This window comes from Salarias fasciatus, chromosome 16 (assembly GCF_902148845.1).
Source record: "Salarias fasciatus chromosome 16, fSalaFa1.1, whole genome shotgun sequence".
Classification (NCBI taxonomy): Eukaryota; Metazoa; Chordata; class Actinopteri; order Blenniiformes; family Blenniidae; genus Salarias; species Salarias fasciatus.
The window spans coordinates 30870915-30893939 of record NC_043760.1 but is presented as its reverse complement, the minus strand read 5'-3'; the positions used below and the strand labels follow the sequence as shown (position 1 = coordinate 30893939).

The 23025-nt window shown below is 43.7% G+C and overlaps 4 protein-coding genes across 4 annotated transcripts; all 4 read left to right on the top strand.

Moving 5' to 3' along the window:
* The first annotated feature begins 1591 nt into the window (after nt 1–1591).
* LOC115402730 (p53-induced death domain-containing protein 1) lies at nt 1592–2324 on the top strand. The gene is made up of 3 exons (XM_030111254.1): nt 1592–1612; nt 1717–1880; nt 2090–2324. Exons 1-3 carry the CDS (start codon nt 1592–1594, stop codon nt 2322–2324), a joined length of 420 nt encoding a protein of 139 aa, XP_029967114.1.
* A 1287-nt stretch (nt 2325–3611) lies between these two features.
* On the top strand, nt 3612–6594 carry kbtbd7 (kelch repeat and BTB (POZ) domain containing 7). The gene has a single exon (XM_030111838.1). The coding sequence runs from the start codon at nt 3635–3637 to the stop codon at nt 5489–5491; it is 1857 nt and encodes a 618-aa protein (XP_029967698.1). The 5' UTR covers nt 3612–3634; the 3' UTR covers nt 5492–6594.
* A 1756-nt stretch (nt 6595–8350) lies between these two features.
* On the top strand, nt 8351–11170 carry LOC115403054 (ras-related protein Rab-33B). Its single transcript, XM_030111839.1, has 2 exons — nt 8351–8612; nt 9937–11170. Exons 1-2 carry the CDS (start codon nt 8355–8357, stop codon nt 10381–10383), a joined length of 705 nt encoding a protein of 234 aa, XP_029967699.1. The 5' UTR covers nt 8351–8354; the 3' UTR covers nt 10384–11170.
* An 876-nt stretch (nt 11171–12046) lies between these two features.
* LOC115403069 (katanin p60 ATPase-containing subunit A-like 1) lies at nt 12047–19431 on the top strand. Its single transcript, XM_030111855.1, has 11 exons — nt 12047–12165; nt 12619–12792; nt 13661–13821; nt 14436–14595; nt 14693–14814; nt 14889–14994; nt 16820–16978; nt 17306–17432; nt 18142–18276; nt 18355–18481; nt 19225–19431. Exons 1-11 carry the CDS (start codon nt 12160–12162, stop codon nt 19421–19423), a joined length of 1476 nt encoding a protein of 491 aa, XP_029967715.1. The 5' UTR covers nt 12047–12159; the 3' UTR covers nt 19424–19431.
* Nucleotides 19432–23025: the final 3594 nt, after the last annotated feature.

The following is a 23025-nucleotide window of genomic DNA, read 5'->3' as shown; positions in this document are numbered from 1 at the left end:
ATTTTCTGTCAGAGTTTGGTGTCAGAAATTAAGTTGAACCTGAAAATTTGAATTCAGTTTTTTTTTCTTTTTTTTTCTGTGCCTGGTAAAAAAGAAAAAGAAAGTGTAATCCCTGTTAGTTTTATTTATTGGCTGGACCTTGCAGCACTTTGAATCAAGATTATTTTGAACAGATTCCAGAGATGATTTGCTGTGGCATTCATTAACGTCAGTGCTCTCACTCTGGCTCGTTTGGATTTGTTTACATGAGGTTTTTGATGTTCTTTGATAAATAATCGCTGCATTGATATTGCACATCGAGTCCTGACGCTTTTTATGGAAGATGAGAAGTTAACAAGGAGATGACTTTTTAAAGTGAATAAAAGCATTTCAACACAAACTTACTGTGTCCTTTTTTAACATCTTACAACTGTAGCAGCACGGTGGCTGAGTGGTTAGCGCTCTTGCCTCACAGCAAGAAGGTCCCGGGTTCAATCCCCGGACCGTGCGGGCCTTTCTGTGTGGAGTTTGCATGTTCCTCCCCGTGTCTGGATGGGTTTCCTCCGGGATCTCCGGTTTCCCCCGTCAACCGATAACATGCACCATAGGTCAATCCTCCAGTCAGGTGATTCTGACCATTAACCTGACCCCACATCTGGAGATGGGTCCCCGGGCGCTCCCCGCAGCTGCCCACTGCTCCATACGGAATGCCTCAGTGGCATTGATGGATGGGTTAAATGCAGAGAAACAAATTTCGTTGTACATTCACTGTATAATGACCAATAAAGTACCTTACCTTACCTTACTGTTGATATAAATAGAAGACACTGCAGGAAACTGTTACGAATAAAGACTTTCACTGTCTGCTGTGTATGGTAATAACTTTAATCCAATTTCCTGGCCAGTCATTTGTATATTTAAATCGACTTCATTTATCGGCTCATTTTCACTGTCTAGAAGCATACACACACACACGACCTCACCTTCATCAGGAGCAATTTCAGTTTCAGTGTCTCGATTAAAGACACGTAAACAAATGGAGAAATTAAAACATTTAATTGAGTTATGAACCTGGAAATTGGAATAAGATGCACTCTTCTCATCTGACCCACAACTGCTCCTTGAAGTGGTTAAAATGTTCTTGTAATCTAACTAAATACAGTTTGCACGTTTTCCCTGTGCAGGGAATGAGATGAACATAAAAACTCAAAGATAGTTGAATCATACATCGTTGCTTTCACACCAGTCAACACATAGCTTCAGTTTCTGATGATAACCAGAAATTTCCGACTTTTCACAAAGAACGTGTGACTTCCAGAACATTCCGATTTGTTTACATGGTAGTAAGATGAAGAATTGAAGCTCACACTTGCCACCTCCCCAAGAGTGGGACTGAAGTGACTAATGTTTAACAAGACAGCGTGTTGATGTTGGATCTCCCCAGTAACACTCAAACCACACTCACTGCTGTGCTGTACCTTAGAGTAAACAACAGAAAGCCTGCTTGCGCTGTCACTGTATTTTTTTTCATATTTAGTTCATAATCAGTTCACACAACTGAAGACAAAACCTTCAAGTGTTACATTCGATAATTTGGGGGAGTTTTTTCATCATGCCCAACAAAGCTCAAGAGGTATGTGTGACTGTTTACGTTTCAATTTCAGTGCACTGTTTGCACCCAAAGCCACAGCTTGATTAAAGAAAAGAAATGGTTTGGTCATTTTGTTTGTTTCTTAGGATGCTGTAATCAACCTGAAGACTCTGCAGGAGATCTCCAAGCAGCTTGGTTTCGAATGGACGGTTCTGGCGTATGAGCTTGGCTTCAGCAGAGCGGAGATCGGACGCTTCCACACCACATCTACAGATAAAACCACTCAGGCCAGGACCATGCTGGAAAGCTGGTACAATTATGTGTGTGTTTTATATCTGTCTGTAGCTGTGTTTTATAGTTGATGTAGTGACTGGCATAGTGTTTCCATTTTGTTTGTTTGAATCCTGCAAAAATGATGCTATTTAAAAAGTTTTATACTTTAAGAACATTAGTTTTTTTGTGATTTGCAGTGACTGTTAGGTTGGTTGCTCCTCACATTTTCCTCATTGTTTTTTGCAGGTATGAGAAGTCATGGGACAAACACAACAAGACCAAACTGCTGCAAGACGGACTAGAACGAGTAGGAAGACGTGACCTCGCTGAGAGACTTCGCTGCCTCCACTGGGGCCACCAGAAACTGAGCCGAAGGGTGGAACTTCCCTCTGCATTTCCTTTCCTCATCACAGTCCACAAGACTATCCACAACCAAGACGCATTACGCAAAATCAATGACCTCAATCGAAGATTTACTTGAAAATGTAAAATGGTTGTCGTTAAGTTGTATGCCTGTGTCCCTTTGGTTTTGTAAGTAATTAAAGCTTTGGAGTATAGAGAAATGTCAAACTTTGATTTTTCTGCTTATCTACGGAAGACAATTAAGGCCAATTTTGTAGTCTATAAGTCAGAATTCTGACTTCATTCTGTGATTCTGAATCAGAATTCAAACACTTTTTAGGTAACCCCAATCCTCTTCTGCAATTGAAATAACGCTCACTTTACTATTTTTGTCACAACTAAAATGTAAACGTGGAATCAATTTAAATGTGTTTATGGTTTTCTAAAATTCCAAATTTATTATGTCTTTTTATTGAGTAATCCAAAAGATTTACAAATAACTTTTAAATCTGAAGAAAAAAAAGTGTCTTTTAATAAGGATAGGTTTTTATGAATAAATCCACCATAAAACATTGAAAATCAATGAGTCACTGAGCCTTGAATACATATTTGTAATTTTGGTGTATTTTTACTTCTGATCATCCTTTATAAAAGTGAAACAAGCCTGACATTGTTTTAAATGAATTTTATGTAGCTATCTTCCTAAAAATAATAAAAACATCAAGTTTACATTGAGGTCATCGGTGCTGCTCAACCAAACTTGAATTGACCTACATATATTAACCAATCACACACTCAGAACGCTGACAATCAAGGTTGTATGATCTTGCAGTCTGTCACAACGGAAATCAAACAAAACTACCTTCGGAATAAGAGATTAACTTTTATTTAGACAACTAATTTTAGTAACACAATGTCTACTTTTTTGTAATAACTGTCAAACATAATTAATATGTTGTGAAATTGCTAGCATAATTCGATTCAGCAAATTAAGCACCAACGTTTTGTGAGGTTGCTTTTTTATTTTGTAGAGTCCTTCCGGAAGTCGTAGTACCAGCCCTGGAGGAGCTGACACTTTTATCTCTTCAGAGTGATGTCTGCTGTCTTCAGCTGAAACATATCAAAACAACCATAAGAAAACATTTTTCGACCCGCTGCTGCCGTCGCGGAGACTCTGCATTTGGTTTGTATGTTTTTTGTGATGTGAACGCGACACTGCGGTCATCTGGAGACAGAAATATGTCGGTGTTAGACACTCAGCGCCCGCTCAGCCGATAGATCTGTGATATTTATCCTCGACATATGCGGGATTTTCACGCCGCGACATTTGTGTCATTACCAGCGCGAAGACCCTCCGTCTCCCGGGACTATGTTGACCGCATGACGCGCTCTTTCCCGGGACCTGCGCCGACGTGAAATAGCGAAACCTTGGCGGCCGGAGGTGAAGCGATGGCTTCGGCGTTGAGTTGCTTCAGCGGTCCGGAGGTGCTGGAGGACTCGAGTCACGCCCGGAGCCTGGTGAACGAGCTCCGGGCGCTGTACGACTGCCGGCTGCTCGGGGACGTGACCATCGGAGTGGAGTGTGAGGAGGAGTCCCTGGAGCCCAGGGGCGACATCGCTCAGCTGTTCCTGTGCAGCCGCAACGTGCTCGCCGCCGCCAGCCCCTACTTCAAGAGCATGTTCACCGGGGGCCTGAACGAGAGCATGCGGGACAGGGTGGTCATCCGCGGGGTGGACTCCGAATCCATGTCTGTCATCATCGATTACTGCTACACGGGCAGGGTGACCATCACGGAAGGGAACGTCCAGAGGCTGTACGCAGCGGCCAACATGCTGCAGCTGGAGTACATCAGGAAGGCTTGTTCCAGTTTCATGACGAGGAGGCTGGACCTCTCCAACTGCGTGGGGATCCTGAAGTTTGCAGACACCTACGATAATCCCGAACTGAAGGAGAACGCGCAAGCTTTCATAGCCAGGAACTTCAGCCAGGTGTGTAACGGAGACGAGCTGTGTGAGCTGGACCTTGTGCAGCTGAAGGAGCTGCTGTCTCTGGACACTTTGGATGTGGACTGTGAAAAGAAGGTGTGTTCTGCTGCCCTGCAGTGGATAGAGGCCAACGCGCCACAGAAGAAGGAGGATGCACTACAAGCGCTTAAGTGTGTGCGCTGGAACTTGTTTACAGAGAAGGACAAGTGTTATCTGGAGAGCCTCATGGCGCGACCTTTAATTGAGAAGTATCTGGCATCATTTTTTAACAGGTCTCCAGAGGATGGCTGTGGGATGCCTGCGACTCTGGATGTACCGAAGCACAGGATCGGCGTGAGTGCCAAAGAAATGATTCTCTTCTTTGGCCTGCCCAATGACAACATCATGTGCTGCGACCCATACTCAGAGGATCTGTACTTCATGGCTCCTCCTTTAGAAGATCTCAGTAATCAGGACTACAAACGCTCCACTATGGAGTCCTTAATCGCCTGCGCCACGCCTGAAAACAACCTGTACCTGGCCTCCCACCTCTCTAAACACTTCTGGCTGTACAACCCTGTGCTCAACAGCTGGCAGGAGTTGGCAGAGAGGCCTCTGGGGCGGATACACTCCGGGATGGGCTACCTCAATGGACATGTGTACCTGTTGGGAGGAAGAAATCCAGTGACGGATGCCAGACTGAAGGAGGTGGAGTGTTACAGCGTCCAGAGGAACCAGTGGACGTTTGTGGCCCCTCTACCTCACTCTTTAGGTAAAATGCAGGTGGTGGCTCTGAATGACCATTTATATGTAGTGAACAAAAGGAGGATGCTGTGCTACGATCCCAAGAGGAACCGCTGGCGCCACTGCGGCTCGCTCAGGAGAGACAAGCTGCACAAGGCCTGTGTGTTTCAAGAGCAGATCATCTGTGTGTGCGACATCCCTGTGGTGAAGGCCTACAGCCCCACCAGGGGTGAGTGGAAGAGGCTGGGGGATATCCCCATCGACAGTCGGGCTCTGAATTACCAGGTGATCCAGCACAACGGCAAGCTGCTGCTTCTCACCCAGACGTTACTGCAGCACAACAAAAACCGAGTCCTCATCCACGAGTACGACCCGGCCAGGGACACGTGGAAGAACGTCATGGCGGTGTACGTGTCCACTCTGGGGCCCGTGTGCGTTTCCACACGCGTGTACCCGGTGTGTTTGGGCTCCGCTCACAGCTTCTCCACGGAGGAGGACGACGACAGCGGCTCCAGTGCCGACTGGGACTTTGATGGGCTGACGGATGCGGATTCGGACTCCGGCAGCTCAAGCTCTTTCTCTGATGAGAACTGGTAGTGAAATACGTTTCTGTGTCAAAGGACAGTGAGCATTTAATGGATTTTTACAGGGTGCTTTTGTCTGCCAGGAGAGGTCACAGAATCAACAAACTCTCGAAGTAGCCATCTATAATTAAAGCACAAGGGCAGATATCTGCTATTTCACCTTAATATTTAGAAAATAAGAAAAGACAGATTTGAATCGGTCTCAGATCCAGGAGTAACAGCCGCAAGTATTTTACCAGATATTCAGAAAAAAAAAATCAGCTGACTAGCATGAGATGAGATGACCTTTTTTTTTATAACCTGGCAGCTGTTACATGGAAATCTGAGGAATTCTAGTTACACAACCAAAAAGAGCCAAAGCATGTGCTAGTGTTGATGAAGGTTCTTCAGTGTTCAGCATAATGATGAGGCACGGATGAAGTATTATCATGCTATGAAATCCGAAGAAGTTCTCTATTAAAGATGAACAAACGTGGGGGAAAAAACATTAGAAGCTGCTGCATCATGAAAATCTCCCTCTTGAGTCAGTGTTTACCGAGCAAGGATCGTGCACTTCCCACAATCGGTGATTCCTCCAATGAGCTCTTAAAGAGTCGATGCATGAAATCAGAAAAACGTCTCTCACTTTCACAGCAGAGACATTTTGCCACAGGAGATACTAACCAGATAATTAATTGCCGTGGTTCTTTGCAATAAATGCCGGAACTGAGCCATTAATAACGTTATTGAGCCCACCTGTGCTTCTCCTGCTTTGACGAGACACATTTCTGCTTTGAATCTCATTCAGCTTTGTGTCGTTTATGTGCAGTAATGTTTGCAAACGGCCGTTCGTGTGTTTTCATCCGATGCTTTCTGCTTCATGAGCGTCCACACATAATGCACACACCCCTAACCCAAGCTCAAAGCAACAAAAAATACTTGTGAACATGCCCCAGAGATCATTCAGGGGTTCCATTATCGCTTTAAAGGTTGGTATTTTTGATTATGGAGACATTGTGTGTGTGAAATTTAATATTAAGCTTGAATAAATGGACACACCTGTTTAACACCGGTGTGTATTTGTGACTGGGGAGGTTCGGGATGACCGGCAGCTCAAGTGCCTCGTGTTTATGACTGTAAAAAAACAACTGCTCGTAAACGAGGCTTTAAAATCGATGGTCCTCTTCATGCTGCTGACGAGTCGCACACAGCCGGGGTTTTGAAAGCTACTGTCTGAAACCCCGGAGCCAATGTCCTGTGCACTCACTCAGGTTTAGGCTTCTCTAGGAGCCGATTGCCATGACAGACTTTTACCTTTCGATGGCGTGGAATTAGATGGTTGCGGTGGTAGATGTTGCATTTGTGTATGTGTTTTCCTTTCTATTATTATTATTTTTTTAAGTTAATACTTGTGTTGATAATAAATACATCATGTTTTCATTTTGAGTATTGTTTTATCCTCATGAATTGCTGTAACTTAATGATTTTTCCTCTGATTTTATGAAACTGCTGAGATGCCTCAGCAGTCAACCCCTACACTCAGTTATCCGTTTACAAGCTTTCCACCTATCTGGGGTTACTTCATCGGCTTGAGGATGGTCTAAAATTACACAATTCTCAGTTGGTTTTTGTTAAACACTCCTACTTTCAGCTGGTTGTGCTAATGAACTGATAACTGAGTGCAGTTCTCGCTCATGTCTCTCTAGTGGAAGTGATCCATGTCTGTTAGTGTGTCAGAGAGGCACATGGCCATTGATTGTGCTTTATGAAGCTGTTTTGGTGTCAAAATAAAGATTTGTGACGGTTGTGTTGATTCTTATAAAGGAGTGTTGTGTTACAGGTTATGATCATCATCCTTCACTTGGTGGAAGACGTCTGTTCTTCGTCTATGGTGGTTTATGAAACCCAGAGTCGTCACAGAGAGATGGATAATCTCAGATCGGCTGCATGTAAGCAGCAGAAGTTAAACTGAAGTCCATGTTTGGACTGTAAAAAGAATGCTGAGCTCACGACAGTTTCTCAAGATTACAATCGTCTGCCTATCTTCATTTAAATACTTCATATCTTCTCAATATGTTTGCCTTTTTTATATACAAATATATTATTTGTGTAGAAAAATCAGGACAATTATTTGATTTTTTTAATTTGTAAATCTATGTTGTTATCCAAAGTATTTCACATTCTGCATCATTTCATAACACCCTTGTTGGTGTTGTGCAGATTGTTAAGCAATAAAAAAAAGAGGAAGCCACTAAACTCAGTATGTCAGGGATGCAACTTTGCTCTTTGTGAAGGCCACTAAATTGTTCTAGATAATTGATGCAGGAGGATTGAAACAAGTGCCAAAAGTCAGTTGATTGACTCAAATCAGGATGATGTATGCATTTTTTTTTTTTTTTTTTCAAAATAATGGCATGCCAGGCTTTTGGAAAAGCATGCTGTCCCTGGAATGATTTCATATTTCTGGTAAAGGCTCTGAAATATCACTAAACTTTAATTATTTTAAAATTTGATCGCTGACCAGTCGCTTGTGTTGACATTCAGTGATTTGATTGTATTTTAACTAGTTTAATTTCATGAGGATTTTCGGATACAGTATGTCATAGGGATAATAAAATAACTTTATTACACAGACCAGAAAACATTTGTAAAATGTAAAGATAAAGGTGACGGATTTGTCATCTGTTTACAAAAGAGTAAAATAAGTGTTCAAAGTTAAGTAATTTCTGCTTTAAGGGGCTCTTACTTTAAATATTGTTCTGTAATGGGTAGTAAAATTCATGAAAACAGAGGAATACATAGGACATCAGTCGTTCGTGGCTTCACTGACGTCTGTCGGCGCTGTGGGCTTTTCTTCAACTCTCGCGATATTTCAGCAGACCGCGAGAAGATGAGCAATGGCAATAGAAAACAAACGTGAGGAGGAATTTCACACAGTTTTCAGTCGAAATGACTCCCTGGAGCTCTCCTGCCACCACGAGTACGACCCCGCCAAGGCGCGCATCTTCAAGATCATCGTTATCGGTGATTCTAACGTGGGGAAGACGTGTTTGACGTACCGCTTCTGTGGGGGCACTTTCCTGAAGAACCCCGAGGCAACTATTGGGGTGGATTTCCGAGAGAGGACGGTGGAGCTGGATGGAGAGAGCATCAAGGTGAGGCGTTCGCAGATAAACCCCAGCCCGAGGCTTTTCTCCTGGATTCATTCAGCCGTTTTTATGGGGTGGAGGTTGAGAGGTGGCCAGAGGAGAGAGCTGTGTGCAGATGGAGGCAGGACACCTCGGAGCGGTGGCCTGCCTCCGGCTCTCCAGCATCTCTCTGTGGAAGGAAAATACCGAGAAGTGTTTGGATATTTAATAACATCTCTGGGATAAATCATAATTATATTTATGTATTTCTTCATGCATGTTTCAGATTTGCCTCTCTGAGCAGGGTTATTGTTTGCACCTGGTGTGTCAAACATAAGGCCAGTGGGCCATAACGGGCCAGCAAGCGGCTCCAATCCGGTCAAGCCACCAAGAAAATAAGAAAAATATCCAAGACATTACTTTTTAAAACATACAAAAAAAAAAAACACTGCTAACTGTTCCTTGGAATACGAAAATGATCTTTTGTATAATTTGTCTGATGTTGTACGTTCATCCAGTGATTCCACAAAGTAACGTGTATGTTCATTATTTTCGATCCAGTAATCATATGTCATTTATTTTTTTAGCCTTGTTACAGATTCTTTTTAGTTATTTACATGTTATCTGAATGTCTTTGTAATTGATCAGTAAATTAGTATTACTGCTTTCATTGTGAAAATGCAAACAAGCATTACTCTCAAAGCCATGATTTTGTAAAAATATGCTTAATACAACAGCTTAGAGGATGTTTTTTGGACAGTTCACTGTCATTTGCACCAATAGATATCTTTAAAATTCACTTTATGTTGAGATTGTCGTAATTTTCTGTATTAGTGATTTGTTTTTATGAAAATATTGAAATTCTCATATACTCTGTACCACAACAAAGAAAATAAAAAAATAAATTCAAACAAAATGATTCTACTTTACCAGTCCAGCCCATTGAAGATACATTTGAGCCTGGCCCCTGACCTAAAATGTGTTTGATGCCACTGTTTTACACTCTCATTCAGACAGGAGTCGTTCCTGCCCTGATAGCAGAAGATCTGAGGCTTTGCCTGCTGAAACGTTCACAAAATTATAAAATCTAAGAAAGCCATAGTAACACACTTTTTGGAAAATAGATCAGACTGAAGAAACTGTTCATTGATTTCATTTTAAATACATTGATATATTAGTGAGAGGGGGTTATTTGCTAATATTTCTCCAGAGATAAGGGTTGGAAACTGCTGAGTCACAGGGCTATCACAAAGACACAGCCACACTTTCTTACTTGCAGCTGATATAAAATATAGCTCGTATTTTTCTGATTGTCTTATCTTTCAACGAATTTTCCCGTTTGCTGTTGCAGTTGCAGATTTGGGACACGGCCGGTCAGGAGCGTTTCAGAAAGAGCATGGTGGAGCATTACTACCGCAGCGTTCACGCCGTCATCTTCGTGTACGACGTGACCAGCCTCACCTCCTTCCACAGCATCCCCGACTGGATCGAGGAGTGCAGCCGACACTCCGTGGGGCCCCTGGTGCCCCGCATCATGGTGGGGAACAAGTGTGACCTGAGGGATCGCCGGGAGGTGCCCACATCGGCGGCCCAGCGTTTCGCCGACAGCTACAACTTCCCGCTGTTTGAGACTTCGGCCAAAGACCCGGCGGAGAAGGAGCACGTCGATGCTATTTTCCTGACTTTAGCTTACAGGCTGAAGAGCCACAAGCCTCTGAGACTGAAGCAGCCCAGCGTGAGCAACGTCACGCAGCTGTGGAACCAAAGTGAGCAAGATGAAGGAACCTGTCAGTGCTGAGACCGTCGTCATCTGCAGCTACAGCCTTCAGTGTAGCGATGAAGCGAAACGAGACAGTGTTGATCCGAGTGTCCTGTTTCCCGTATTGATTAGGTAGGAAAGACAGAAACCCCCTGGATTTTCCCATTCCCCTGCCTGATCTATGGCCCAGCTAGTGACAGTATATGCCTGTAGGTTTGCACAATTCAAAATCAACATTTCAAGGGAAGCATGAATGCATATGGATGTATGCCAAGTGTTTGTAGCTTAAAACTGCACATGCAAATCACTCTTGAGTCAGCAGACCATTGCTGACTGCACTTTATTAGATGAATGATATGCAATTATGAACTGTCGAACAACTGTAGCATATCCAGACAAACGACACGTACAGTGAGTACAGAGATCTGTTGATTTCTGTGTTTGTAAAGGGACCAAGATACAATGAAACTGTGAAAAAAAAAAAGCTGCAACCATTGTCTTTAAATGATGTTAGAGACATGTACATGTTGACCAGTGTAACTTTGGTGCTGTTCAGTATTTTGCCTCTGCTCAATTGCCCTGTACATTTCTTCACAGACAACACAGTGGAAAAGCAAGAACAGAAATGGCAAAATGTAGCTGTCAAATGAAACAAATTGCAAGTCTGCATAGTGCACATGGCTGCATGGCTGCACAGGAGCTCAGCGGTCCTTGAAACTGAGGGAAGTCACTGAGGATAATGTTGCATGTATGTAATCTGTCAAAAAGTTCTCAACTCCAACTGTAAAGCTGCAACTCAATAAAGCAAAGTATTTTCTGTATGGTCCCACTTTTAAAATCATTATTCTTTGCAGGATTGCTATTGCAACAACACGATGTCAGTCTAATCCAGCTCACATTCACTATGAGTCAATGAACAGTCAAACGCTTGGTGAATTATGTTCATAATGACAGGGAGAGCTGACATCAAAGGGTCAAGAAACGATGTTGCTGTGAATGCTTGGTCCCCACATGCAAGTTATGGAAACTTTTCTGACACCTCCAGTCAGTTAAAGAAGTTTTGGGGGAAAATTTCAAACGTCAGGGTGTCATTAAACTTGGTTTTATGTTGAGATAATAGTGATTTTCATTTTGGATTTGCAAAAATATAATCACAAATACTCTGTGGCATAACAATAAAAACTTAAAAGTTTCAATTTCAAGGTTATTATGGCATTACTTTATCAGTCTGGCAAACTGAAGATGAAATTTGGTTATATGTAGCAACAGACCTTAAAGGTATTTCACAGGCTAAGCAGATGAATTGTCACTTAAACGGTTCATCTTTGAATTGTGAACTGCATTAAAATTAGTGTGTTATTAATTTAAGACTGAATGACTCCGCATTCTTATTTCTATGAGGACACGCTGTTTTTTTCCTGTGACCTCCTTCTAGCGACGCCCAGTGGCCAATACGAGTAAGAATCCACATTCTGATGATGCATTTAAAGACTCGTAGAATATCGTTCAAAGCGCATGGCCCCATCTGATTTAACTAACAACGCTATTTGTAACTTTCTTCCAGAAACCTTCTATTTTTTTTAATATTCCATAAAACCACTTTGGCATAATAAAGCTTTCGTCTTAGTGTAAAACGCCCTTGAAAAAAAACCAACCTACATTGACATATTTCCCAGCTTGTATCGAGTCCCTGAAAGCAGCATGGACACCGGGTTGTCTGTATTCCTCACGCGGCGTCTCTTCGCGGCCATGGTAACACTTTCTTCAACAGCGGACCTCTGATTCACCAACAAACCCCTCAAACCGACGCTTTTCATGCGGGTACGACATTCGGTCTGCTCTCGGATTTGCATTTAAAATGATATTCGGTTCACGGTTTCGGTTGCTTTTGACCGCACGCGCAGTTGACGCACGCTGCCGAGGATTAAGTACCGTTTATTTATTTGTTTTCTGCCTGGCCTTTAGCGGCGGGCTAGCCGGGGAGCTAACGGGGGGACTGCAGGGTGTGGGCTGGAGGAGAGCAGAGCGGAAGAGAGGCTCATCTGGAGGGCTTTAGCTGTCAGGTGGACTGTCTGCGTCCATTAAAACATCAGCTAGCTAAAAAATAACAACCTCCGTTTCATTATAGTTCTCAATATTAGATGCCTGCCCTCAGCCATGTAAACATGATGGCATTAGTTTATTATAAAATCACTGTTGTGTGTTTTGCCCTTGTGTTTATGTGTTTCCATGACTGCGATGTGCTTTTTGTATCCCTCCTCTTTCAACATGTAGCTGATATTCAGCATGAATTTGGCCGAGATATGTGATAATGCAAAGAAGGGCCGTGAGTATGCCTTGCTGGGGAACTACGACTCGTCCGTTGTGTACTACCAGGGAGTCATCCAGCAGATCCACAAGCACTGCCAGACCCTCAGAGACCCGGCGCTGAAAGTCAGGTGGCAGCAGGTGAGTCTTCACACCCACCTCAATGTGTATGTTGAGTTTTGATTTGATGCTAAAGCTGGAATACATTGTAAGAAATACACAGAATCTGATTTAACTGACTTTCTGACGTCTGCTGTGTTTTGAAATGAGCAGGAAAAAAAACCATTCTATAAACTTCAGCCATCCTTTCATCCATGTCTTCTACCATTTTATCGTACTCAGGGATTGCAAGGTGTTATAGCCAATCCTAAAAGACTTCAGATAAAGGCATGGTGTTGTCTGGACTCCAGTCAATCACAATACTAACACAGACACAGACATTAGAAACACCAAATTACTTCAAAGGCATGTTTTTAGACTGCGGGGAGGAATATGGAAGAAACCCACACCCAGGGAAAAAAGGTTCCACAAAAAAGGGCTCACAAGCCCAACATGGACTTCAGTCTAAGTACTCTGGGTGCCCTCTGCTCATTATTATTCTGTCTGTAAGTTAATAGGATCCCACAGTTCCTGTAGATTTATTATGGATTCAATGGGTAAATGAGCCGAATATCCTAAACCAATGAGAGCAATTCATTTTCACAAGGGACTAAATGAAAAATGACAGCTGTGGAGGGGGGACCTGTGATCTTACTCCACAGCTGATTAATTCAAATATCTCAGTTCAAAGAAAGCAATTTGTTCTGGGCCTTTTTCTCTGGAGTTTGCATGTTGTGACTGTGTGCCAGTTACCTCTCAGTACTGTCTGTCTCTCTGTGATGAGCTGGCTTTTCAGCACCATCGCCTCACAACGCTGAAGTGGACAAAGTGGTGGAGAATATGGATGGAGTAGAGCTCAAATACCTTAAAATTAGTATCTTTTAGTTAGTCTTCTTCTGTTTGTAACCAGGTGAGGCAGGAGCTGACTGAGGAGTTCGAACAAGTTAAAAGCATCGTGACGACACTCGAGAGCTTCAAGTCGGAGAAGCCGGTGGACATCCTCGCCCCCCAGCCCGAGGAGCGACCTGAAGACCCAGCGGTGTGGCCTCCCCCAATCCCCGCAGAACACAGGTCTGTGGAGACGTTCGGAGAAGCTTTGTCTTTGTGCAAGTTCCACAAGCCTAAAAAGAAAGAGAGTGAGATTGTTTGTCAAGCGTCCTCTGTAGATCCAACCATTTCCTATAATGAAGCTCTCAGACTGAGGAGAGAAAGATACCTGCTCTCCGCCATCTTCCCGCCACTCTCTATGCCATGTGGGATTAAAGACCTGGGAGCAGGACGACAGCATCTGGGTAGTTTATTGTCATTCTGTGTGGACTTCAAACACCTGCTCCGTGGCCAACTGTGATGCAGATGATTTTTATTTATTTATTTTTTTCTTTATTAATGTCACTTTTTGGCTGAACTGATAACTATGAACCACAAAAAGTCTGTGGAACAAAACGGCTTTTTATGAAAGCTCTTTGAAGAGCAGAGAGACGTGTTTTGCACAGTCTGTTTCATCTCTATGAGCACAATGTGGCTCACCAGGTTTTTTCTACTGGTAGTAATTTACTGCTGCTTCATGGGAACATTTGGCACGTTTGGCGTCGCCGTCGGTAATTATGTTTGATGTCTCTGCAGGCAGGTGTGTCCTCGGGTTGTTATTTTTGTATCGCTTTATCCCTTTGGGTGTCTCTCCGTAGAAATCCGGTTGCGCTGAAGAGGCCTAACAGTGGCGTGAAGCAGCAGAGGAAGGACTCCCCCGGCCTGCAGCACCGAGGGGCGGGGCCGGCGGGCCGCGGTCAGCCCAACTCTAAAGGAGACCGGCAGGGACCCAGAGGCGCCAAGTCTAAAGACGACAAGGTCGGATCACACCAGAGAATTAATGCTGAAGCAAACGTGTTTGTTCTGACGTTCGTTGTTTTCTATGATTGTTTTTTTTTTTTTTTTTCTTCTGCAGGGGAAGAGAGGCGGCGGAGATGCTGATGTGGAGCAGAAGAGGTTTGATGGGACGGGATACGACAGTGACTTGGTGGACTCACTGGAGAGAGACATCGTGTCTCGTAACCCCAACGTTCACTGGTATCGTAGCACACTGGGACTATTGCATGATGTGTGTCCTCGTCCTGCTGGCTGACCGACGTGCCGCTCTGCAGGGAAGACATCGCTGATCTGGAAGATGCAAAGAAGCTTTTAAGGGAGGCGGTGGTGCTGCCCATGTGGATGCCTGACTTTTTTAAAGGCATACGTCGTCCTTGGAAGGTAGAGTACACACACACACACACACACACACACACATACACACACGTGATTGCTCCCATGCTCTTTCTGTACATTGGTGTGTGTACCTTATTCTTTTCTTTTGTGCTTTATAAAGCTGACAGTAACTTGAAAATAATTTCTTTGTGAATCTTGTAGTTCACCTTATTGCTCTACACAAGTCTAATTTTAGAAATCATCACAGTCTATCTCCAAAAAAATAGATGACTAAATATGGCTGAAATCAACAAAACAGCTGATGCAGCAGAGACAGCACAGATCTACGACAAGAAATGCAGCATATCTGCACACACAGTCACATTTAACATCAGGATGGATGCAGATGTGGAAAGATCAGCATTATGAGCATTAATCACTCTCATGCTTAGTGCCTCACTGGCCTTTTTTCACATGTTTGTAGAGCTTTCTCACACCGGTCATGGATGCACATGAAGCCTGAGTCTTCGGGTTTGCGCTGCGATTTTCCACCGGGACAATCTGTCAGTACAGATTTTGTGACGCAGAAGCCGTTAACGTCCTGAATATACACTTGTGAGCTCTTTTAGTCAGATGCAGATTGAAAGTTAAATGAAAGCAGCTGGCAGCATTTTGCTCTCCGTTTCCAAGACAACAGTCATCTGGAAAAATATCGTCTGACTCATCCAACGCTTCTCGCTTCTGTCGAGAAGTAATGAGCAGCTTACACCTGTGCAAGTCGGTGTATGGGTCACCGATGCCTTTTCTTATACAGTGCAGCCTGTTTTCAGTGCGACTCTTGATCCGGCGCTGCAGTCATCCCTGCAGCTTTGACTGTTCTGTCTCTGAACGGCCAGTCAGGATTCTTTCTCCTGTGTTGAACGCCACCGTGTGAGGCTGTGTGCCCGAGGGTCGCCATGTGATGGTCAATACTTCATGTTTCTTTTTTCTCTGCAGAACAGAGCTCCTCAGTTTTCTGGTATATGCGTATGCATCTTCCCCTTTAACCCTCTCATGAGTAGGTGCCGGCGTCTTGAAACTGTTCTTCAACCCGTTTCTTCAAGACAGTTTCAGCTCTAAAGCAGGCGTGTGTGTGAGGAGCTGGTGAGTCTGGTCTGTCACTGGATGGCCATACAGAGGAAATCTGGTGTTGAACTGTGCAAAAGCTCAACTTGTCTGCTTTCCTGCAGTTTTTGAGAGATCATTAACAATCTGGGACTTCTGCTAATGAGGAGCAAGCTGCCAAACTCTTGTCAGCAGCAGAAGGATGGCGATACGAGGGTCGGATTCATACAGCACAACTTTTTAAAAAGAACTGGCATCGAACTGAAGGACTTCATTTTGTCAGCTCTGACATTCAGCCACATTCGGTTGGCCTTTACCTTTTAGATCCGTCTGTCTTCCAGGATTTCCGAGCGTTTGGAGCGCTCTCTGCAGGGGTCCGTCCACTCCCACCTGCTCCTGCTGAGGTTTTGATCGTCCCCCCGTCTGCGTCCGGGCTTTATGTGGAAAATCTGTCTGATCCGTCCCACGGGGATTTCACGACACATTAGCATAAATGGATTCTGGAGTATTCAGCGTTTCTCAGGTTCCGTCGTAGATTGTTATCACTCACACTCCTCTTGTGGCTGGTGTAATCTCCACAGGAGGAGACAAAAGCCGGGACGGCAGAGCAGCGGTGGTATTTGTCGTTATTGCAGAAGAGATATGAGTCTGGCTTTTGTTTAATGTTGTAGATATTTACCATAAATTGCAAATAATGGTTACAGAAAAGCAGAGCAAGAAAATGAAGTGTTAATGTGGGCTTTACATGGCTTAGAGGTTTCTGAAGACCGTCCCCGTTCCGTTTCAGGGCGTGTTGATGGTGGGCCCTCCAGGGACCGGGAAGACCATGTTAGCCAAAGCCGTGGCCACAGAATGCGGAACGACTTTCTTCAACGTTTCTTCCTCCACTCTGACCTCCAAGTACCGAGGCGAGTCGGAAAAACTCGTTCGTCTGCTGTTTGAAATGGTGAGTGTGTGTGGAAGCTGGTAGGTAACACACACTAAATCCCTGTGAGCAGATGGAAGCTGCCATCTGATACATGTTTCCCTCAAGGCTGTGTTGTTTACAAATTCCACCAAACTATCTCATGTGTTAGTCCTTCTCACTGGAGGCTCTTCACCTTTCTTTTAACTCTGATCTTTCTCCCAAAAGGCTGACTAAAACAGTGTAGCTTATAACTTTCAACAGTTGTCCTTCAGATATTTGTTTCTCTTACCTCAAAATGATCTTTCCTTTTCTTTTTTTTATTTGAGCATTTCGTACCAGAAACCGTTTGCTCTGCTGCTCTCTCAGGCTCGATTCTATGCCCCGACAACCATCTTCATCGACGAGATCGACTCCATCTGTGGCAGGAGAGGAACCTCTGATGAGCATGAAGCCAGTCGCAGGGTGAAGTCTGAGCTGCTGGTTCAGATGGATGGTGAGTTAAACTGAGCAACAGGAGCCTGACACCATGCAGGACGTTTATCTGGGAGATAATATGAAATCAGACATTTTACAGTCTAGTGTTGTTGAGAATTAATTTTCATCAGAAAAATCAGAAGTCAGATTTTGGAAGCTTAAACGTTTTATTTGTCCTTCCTTTGGTTTAGTGGTTTAAAACAGATGTAAACGATGTAGATCATCCCAGAATAAATACTGGACGCCTCATCAGTAGCACAGTGAGACGCATTCTGGTTTAACTTCAGCGCTTTAAAGGTGCTGTAGGCAGGATTTTGCTAGTCAATGCTAATTTTTCTGTGTTTTCTTTGGATTAAATGTTAGAGTATCCATTGATAATCCTTTAGGAGTGTAGCATAATTGCACTACCGCGAGGGCGCAGCGTTTCCATCTGTCTCTGTTCTGAGCTGAAAAGGAATCTTGACAGCTCCAGGTATCTTTGACCAATCAGAAGAGCCCATGATGCTCTAACCGTGATTGGTCGAGGGGCGTTCGTCGCACGTTCTTGTGGGAGGGGCTTAACTTGCGTAAGGGCGTGATGTCAGAGAAAACAGGACAGGATTGGCTGTGCTGGGTTTCAAATGGCCATCTTAGATGGGTCAAATCGCCATCTTGCTTAGGTAACCCTAAGCAAGATGGCGGAGATGCGGAATCCTGCCTAGAGCACTTTTAACTTGTTGTGTGGTCAGGTGTGGGAGGAGCCTCGGAGAACGACGACCCCTCCAAGATGGTGATGGTCCTCGCCGCCACGAACTTTCCCTGGGACATCGATGAAGCGCTGCGGCGGCGGCTGGAGAAGCGGATCTACATCCCCCTGCCTACAGGTTAGATGAGAATAGTTGAAGTTAACACTTGTGTGCGTAGCCGTGGTGTTGTGGTTAATCAGGTTGGTTTTTGAGCAGCCGTTGGCCGTGTGGAGCTCCTGAAGATCAACCTGAGGGAGGTGGAGGTGGCGGCGGACGTGGACCTGGATCTCATCGCGGAGAAGATCGAAGGCTACTCGGGAGCAGACATCACCAACGTGTGCAGGTCGGTGTCACGGATCGGAAGTCATGAATGGAAATGCGACAGAGTAGAAAAAAGAAATGTGATCATACCAGTGTGGCACAACAAACGAGATCGCGTTGGATGGAAAAAAATATGCACAAGTTTATGAAAATCTATCCTTGAAGTTCAGTATGAAGACACTTATATTCACAAGATGATTTAATAGAATCAGAGCCTCATGCGTTTGAGTTTAACTGCAAATCTAATGTATCTGGATTTCATGATTTACACACAGAAAGGATTTATTGTTTGTTTTTATGCTAGACTTTGTTTCTGCTACGGTTGCTTTTAAAACGTTATAGAAATAAAGTCAATTCCATTGAAAACACACAGGCAGGATCAGATACATAAGCTGACTTACAAAGAATACGTTTCAAGAATTTAAAATCTTATGTGACACTTTAAATGTTTGCATCAGGATCAGTCATTAACAACAGTCTCTATCTACAGCACAGCTCGCCCTTTGACCCCATATCATCATATTATCTTCCACATAGTCTGGGAAAAGAGATACTGGATTGTTTTCCAATGTTTGCTCACAGTGACACAGTTATTCCAGGTTCTGCCCCCAAAACCGTGTTCTTTGTTGTGGGAACCTTGGAACGTATTTCATGTTATCTCTGATTTGTTTAACGGACTCAGGTTGTGTGTAGAATAGACACACAGCGTCCTGATAACCCTTCAGATCCTCAGGAGAGTTTACCGTGTTGTTCTCTGCACCTCAGGGACGCGTCCATGATGGCGATGCGCCGCCGGATCCAGGGTCTGAGCCCGGAGGAGATCCGGGCGCTCTCCAAAGACGAGCTGCAGATGCCCGTCACCATGGAGGACTTCACCCTGACGCTCAAGAAGATCTCCAAGTCCGTCTCCGCCGCAGACCTGGAGAAGTACGAAGCCTGGATGGCCGAGTTTGGCTCGGTGTAGGGAGCGGTGGCGGCGGGGCGGCGGGGCTCTCTGAGCGCTTTGAAAAGGTGAAGCCTGGAAGTGAAGGGAACCTGAGCTGTCTGCTGCCTTTGAGAGAAAATTATAACGCCAGAGGCTTAAATTAGGCCATTTCCACACGATCTTTTCTCAGTTTTTCTTTTTTTTTTTTTCTTGCTTCAGCAAGACTGATTGTGGGAAGATTTCACCTCATTTTAGAATGACTTTGTGGATGTGAATTGTGAGGACGACCAGTGTGAACTTTTATTGTGAAAAGTGGCACTGATCGGGACGGTCCTCTTCAGTTTTATTTTACATTCTCGGCCTCATTCCAGAAGATGTTGGCTCTTGTTCCTGAACGTTCCTGCTGTGCTGCTGTTCAGTGCACGTCTCCTTCAGAGAGGCGCAGTCAGACTGTCGCACTGCACAGGTTAAAGTCTGTCCCGCTATCAGCAATCGTGACCTGAGAACACACACAAATCCAAAACGTAAACACCTTAATGCTGCCGGTGTGGCATCACAGCCAAGCAGATAACACCGACATGCATCACAGCCACCAGGCGGAAACAGCAGCAAGGAATCAACTGCTGGAACTCATCATTTTCCCCAAAATATTGTAGATTTCATAAAATCATTAAGATGATGATGTGAAGATTGTTTTCACTCATAACATTTCTTTTAGTCAGTATTATTTGTGGACTTCAAATCTGCACATTTAGAAATGCAAAAACTGTTTTTGTAGTTAGAAAACTATAAACGCCATTTCAATCAAGTCCAGTTTGCCTCAGTTGAACTTCATTAAGTTGGATTATTTCTCAGGTAGATGAACACATACCTTCATCTGGAGCTTCAGTGAGGAAACTCTTTTAATTCCACGTGACTCCTGAAGCATCACCATCAAAAACAGTCAGATTCATGAGTAACCCTGTTCTAGCACGAGGCCGTCTGTCCTTACCGTCTGTAGCAGCACTTTTAATGTATTTCCAGGAGCAGACCGAGTATTTCCTACTGACTGAACACACTTGAATTTAACTGCACTGTCATGTGGCTGTTGATGTTTGTCTGGTTTTTTGTTTTGTTTTTAATACTTGTTTTTGTGGTTTTAGTTCTCTCCAGACAAAGGTACAAATTGAATGTGACCAATAGATGTATGTACAGTTTTTTTTGTTTGTTTTTTTTTTTTATTAAAGATTCACAAAAATCTAACCTGCAGTGATACGTCCTTCATTTAACTGAAATGTGGGCAACAATTATTTTAGCTTCTTTCTCATATTTCAAGAGAATTATTCACAAATGCTGCAGATATTTAAAGATTTGATGCTTGGATATTGTAATCTATGTAAATTTAAAGAAAAATGCAGGCTTTAAGTCCACAAAGAAGCTGATAGGGATCCATCTTTGAAGAGCCGTGGATGATGAGTCGGCTGCCGGGCCTTCATGTCAACACTTCAGCTCCATGAAGATTCACGCGATGTGGTTAAACGCTCAGGAAAACAAGACCGAGTGTGGTCTGGGCTGGAAACTTTCAGTCAGATCAGTGAGTCTGACAGCAGCAGGTCTGCTGACTCTGGCGTGCGCTGAAGGCTGTCTTTCAGCCCGCTAATGAGCCGTCACAGGCCGTCCACCATCACAGCCGTAAACAGCGCTGTCCTGACAACAATAATCTAATTGGTCAAGAAAGACGCGCGTCTGCTGATTAAGAAGCTTGGTAGCAGCAGCAGCCTTTGTTTTTTGTCTCTTTTATCTCCACTTTCCCTGTTTTTTAGGACCAGTGAATCTACTTATTTAGAAAAAAGACCAGTGAATTAACACAATCATCTATGACTGAGTGCGGCCATATGTTTCCTCCATCGTCTTTCCCATCTGCACTTCTTCTGCACATCTTTACCGGCGTTGGAGGAGCTGGCGCGCCAGGTGCCCATCCTCCTCTGTGATAAACCTGCAGTGACGGTCTTCCTCAGGGACCGACACCTGGCTCATGGACCGGTGGAAGTGGGATTTAACTGTCAGACTGGTGAGGCTCCCGCCTGAGCAGCAGCTCCTCACACGGCGGCCTGTCAGGCGACACCGTGACCTCTCCATTATTAATGAGGCTGTGTTCTGTTTCTTTTTGTTGCTTCTGAATCACTCAGATTGACCTATTTTTCTTTTCTGGGTCAAAGGTATGGCGGATGAGTGCTGTTAAAATATGACAGCCGAGGGAAATAACACTAATCATCTTCATCGTGGGTCCTGTTTAAAATAATGTTTTGAAAAATTTCCTTGTTCTGTACATTTATTGCTTGTTATTGTACTCAGTTTTCTTTTTACACTTAATGGTTCATCCTGAATATAAAAGAAAATGTTTTTAAAAAAACCTGCAGCTTCATTCATTATCAAGCAGTCTTTGTATCTCCTGAAATTGCTTTAGTTGCATCGATTGTTTTCTGCTGTTACATAAAATTGTCAACCAAAACAGCTTTTTTCCTGCTCAGTCCATAAATGTGGAGCACTTCTTTTTAGATTGACAAAAAAAATGTAGATTAAAATCTGACACTAATAATGAAATTACAGTATATTACCTGTGCTTGGTTCACTTGGATTAGAAATATTCAGCTCCTTTTATTCTGTGTAGTGCCATCATCATATCCATTCCACAAGTTTCTGGACATCCATGAGATACACAAAAACCACTATTGAAAAAAACTTTACAGGTTGTAAGATCAATTCACTTTACCTCTTTTCACAGGTAATGTACCACATTTATCACCTGTCAGTGCAATTAAACTTTCAAGTTTAGTTCTGACTTTTTTCCTTTTTCTTTTTAAATTACCCAATAAAATAACATTGTGACAACACAGTGCCTCAGAGTGTCTGATAGTTACCTTTTTGTTACAAAGAGTTGGAGAATGCCATGGACACATGTTTTAAATTAATGTAGGAATTATTACTGAAGCTGTTTTAATGAGTGTAACATGTGTCAAGCAGCCCTGCTCTCCCTACACAGCAGCTCCAGACACTCACTTCACTCTGGATGACCAGATTGTTCTAAATGCAGACAGTATCTACTCAGTGCTCTTCCATCAAGGCTTCTCAAAGAGCTTCATTCACCGCCACTCTCACTCACACCACTCTTGTCTCACATGAAGTCGGCATTTATGGTTTTTCACATTAAAAGTCTTTCACTTCCAGTTCTAGTTTTAATTAGAAAATTAAAAACTTGTAAAATTCTTTGTTCTTGTGTGAAGAAATGTGATTAAAATGTCTATATTTACACACAGCCAAACAATTACAACCCCAAATGGCCTGATAGGACTCTCTCACGGCCCTTTTTTTTTTGACCCACGGACCTTGTGTAGGTAGAACATGCAATCTCAGCAGAGAAATGAGTTAAAATGATAAAGGAGCGTGTGAAAGTCCTCGGTGGAGCCTCGGTCCGGTCCGGATGCTGCTGCAGCGACGCCGCGCGGAGGGCGCAACACCGCAGCTCGAGAGAGAGAGAGAGAGAGAGAGAGAGAGAGAGAGAGAGAGAGAGAGAGAGAGAGAGAGAGAGAGAGAGAGAGAGAGAGTGTGTGTGAGAGAGAGAGAGAGAGAGAGAGAGAGAGAGAGAGAGTGTGTGTGAGAGA

Bases quoted from the DNA above. Each gene is read 5' to 3' on its own strand.
- kbtbd7 (XM_030111838.1), top strand. From the start codon at position 3,635: ATGGCTTCGGCGTTGAGTTGCTTCAGCGGTCCGGAGGTGCTGGAGGAC.
- LOC115403054 (XM_030111839.1), top strand. From the start codon at position 8,355: ATGGCAATAGAAAACAAACGTGAGGAGGAATTTCACACAGTTTTCAGT. The intron at 8,613-9,936 runs GTGAGGCGTTCG...TTGCTGTTGCAG, and splicing joins TGGATGGAGAGAGCATCAAG to TTGCAGATTTGGGACACGGC.
- LOC115402730 (XM_030111254.1), top strand. From the start codon at position 1,592: ATGCCCAACAAAGCTCAAGAG. The intron at 1,613-1,716 runs GTATGTGTGACT...TTTGTTTCTTAG, and splicing joins TGCCCAACAAAGCTCAAGAG to GATGCTGTAATCAACCTGAA. The intron at 1,881-2,089 runs GTACAATTATGT...TGTTTTTTGCAG, and splicing joins AGGACCATGCTGGAAAGCTG to GTATGAGAAGTCATGGGACA.
- LOC115403069 (XM_030111855.1), top strand. The intron at 12,793-13,660 runs GTGAGTCTTCAC...GTTTGTAACCAG, and splicing joins TGAAAGTCAGGTGGCAGCAG to GTGAGGCAGGAGCTGACTGA. The intron at 14,815-14,888 runs GTATCGTAGCAC...GCCGCTCTGCAG, and splicing joins CGTAACCCCAACGTTCACTG to GGAAGACATCGCTGATCTGG.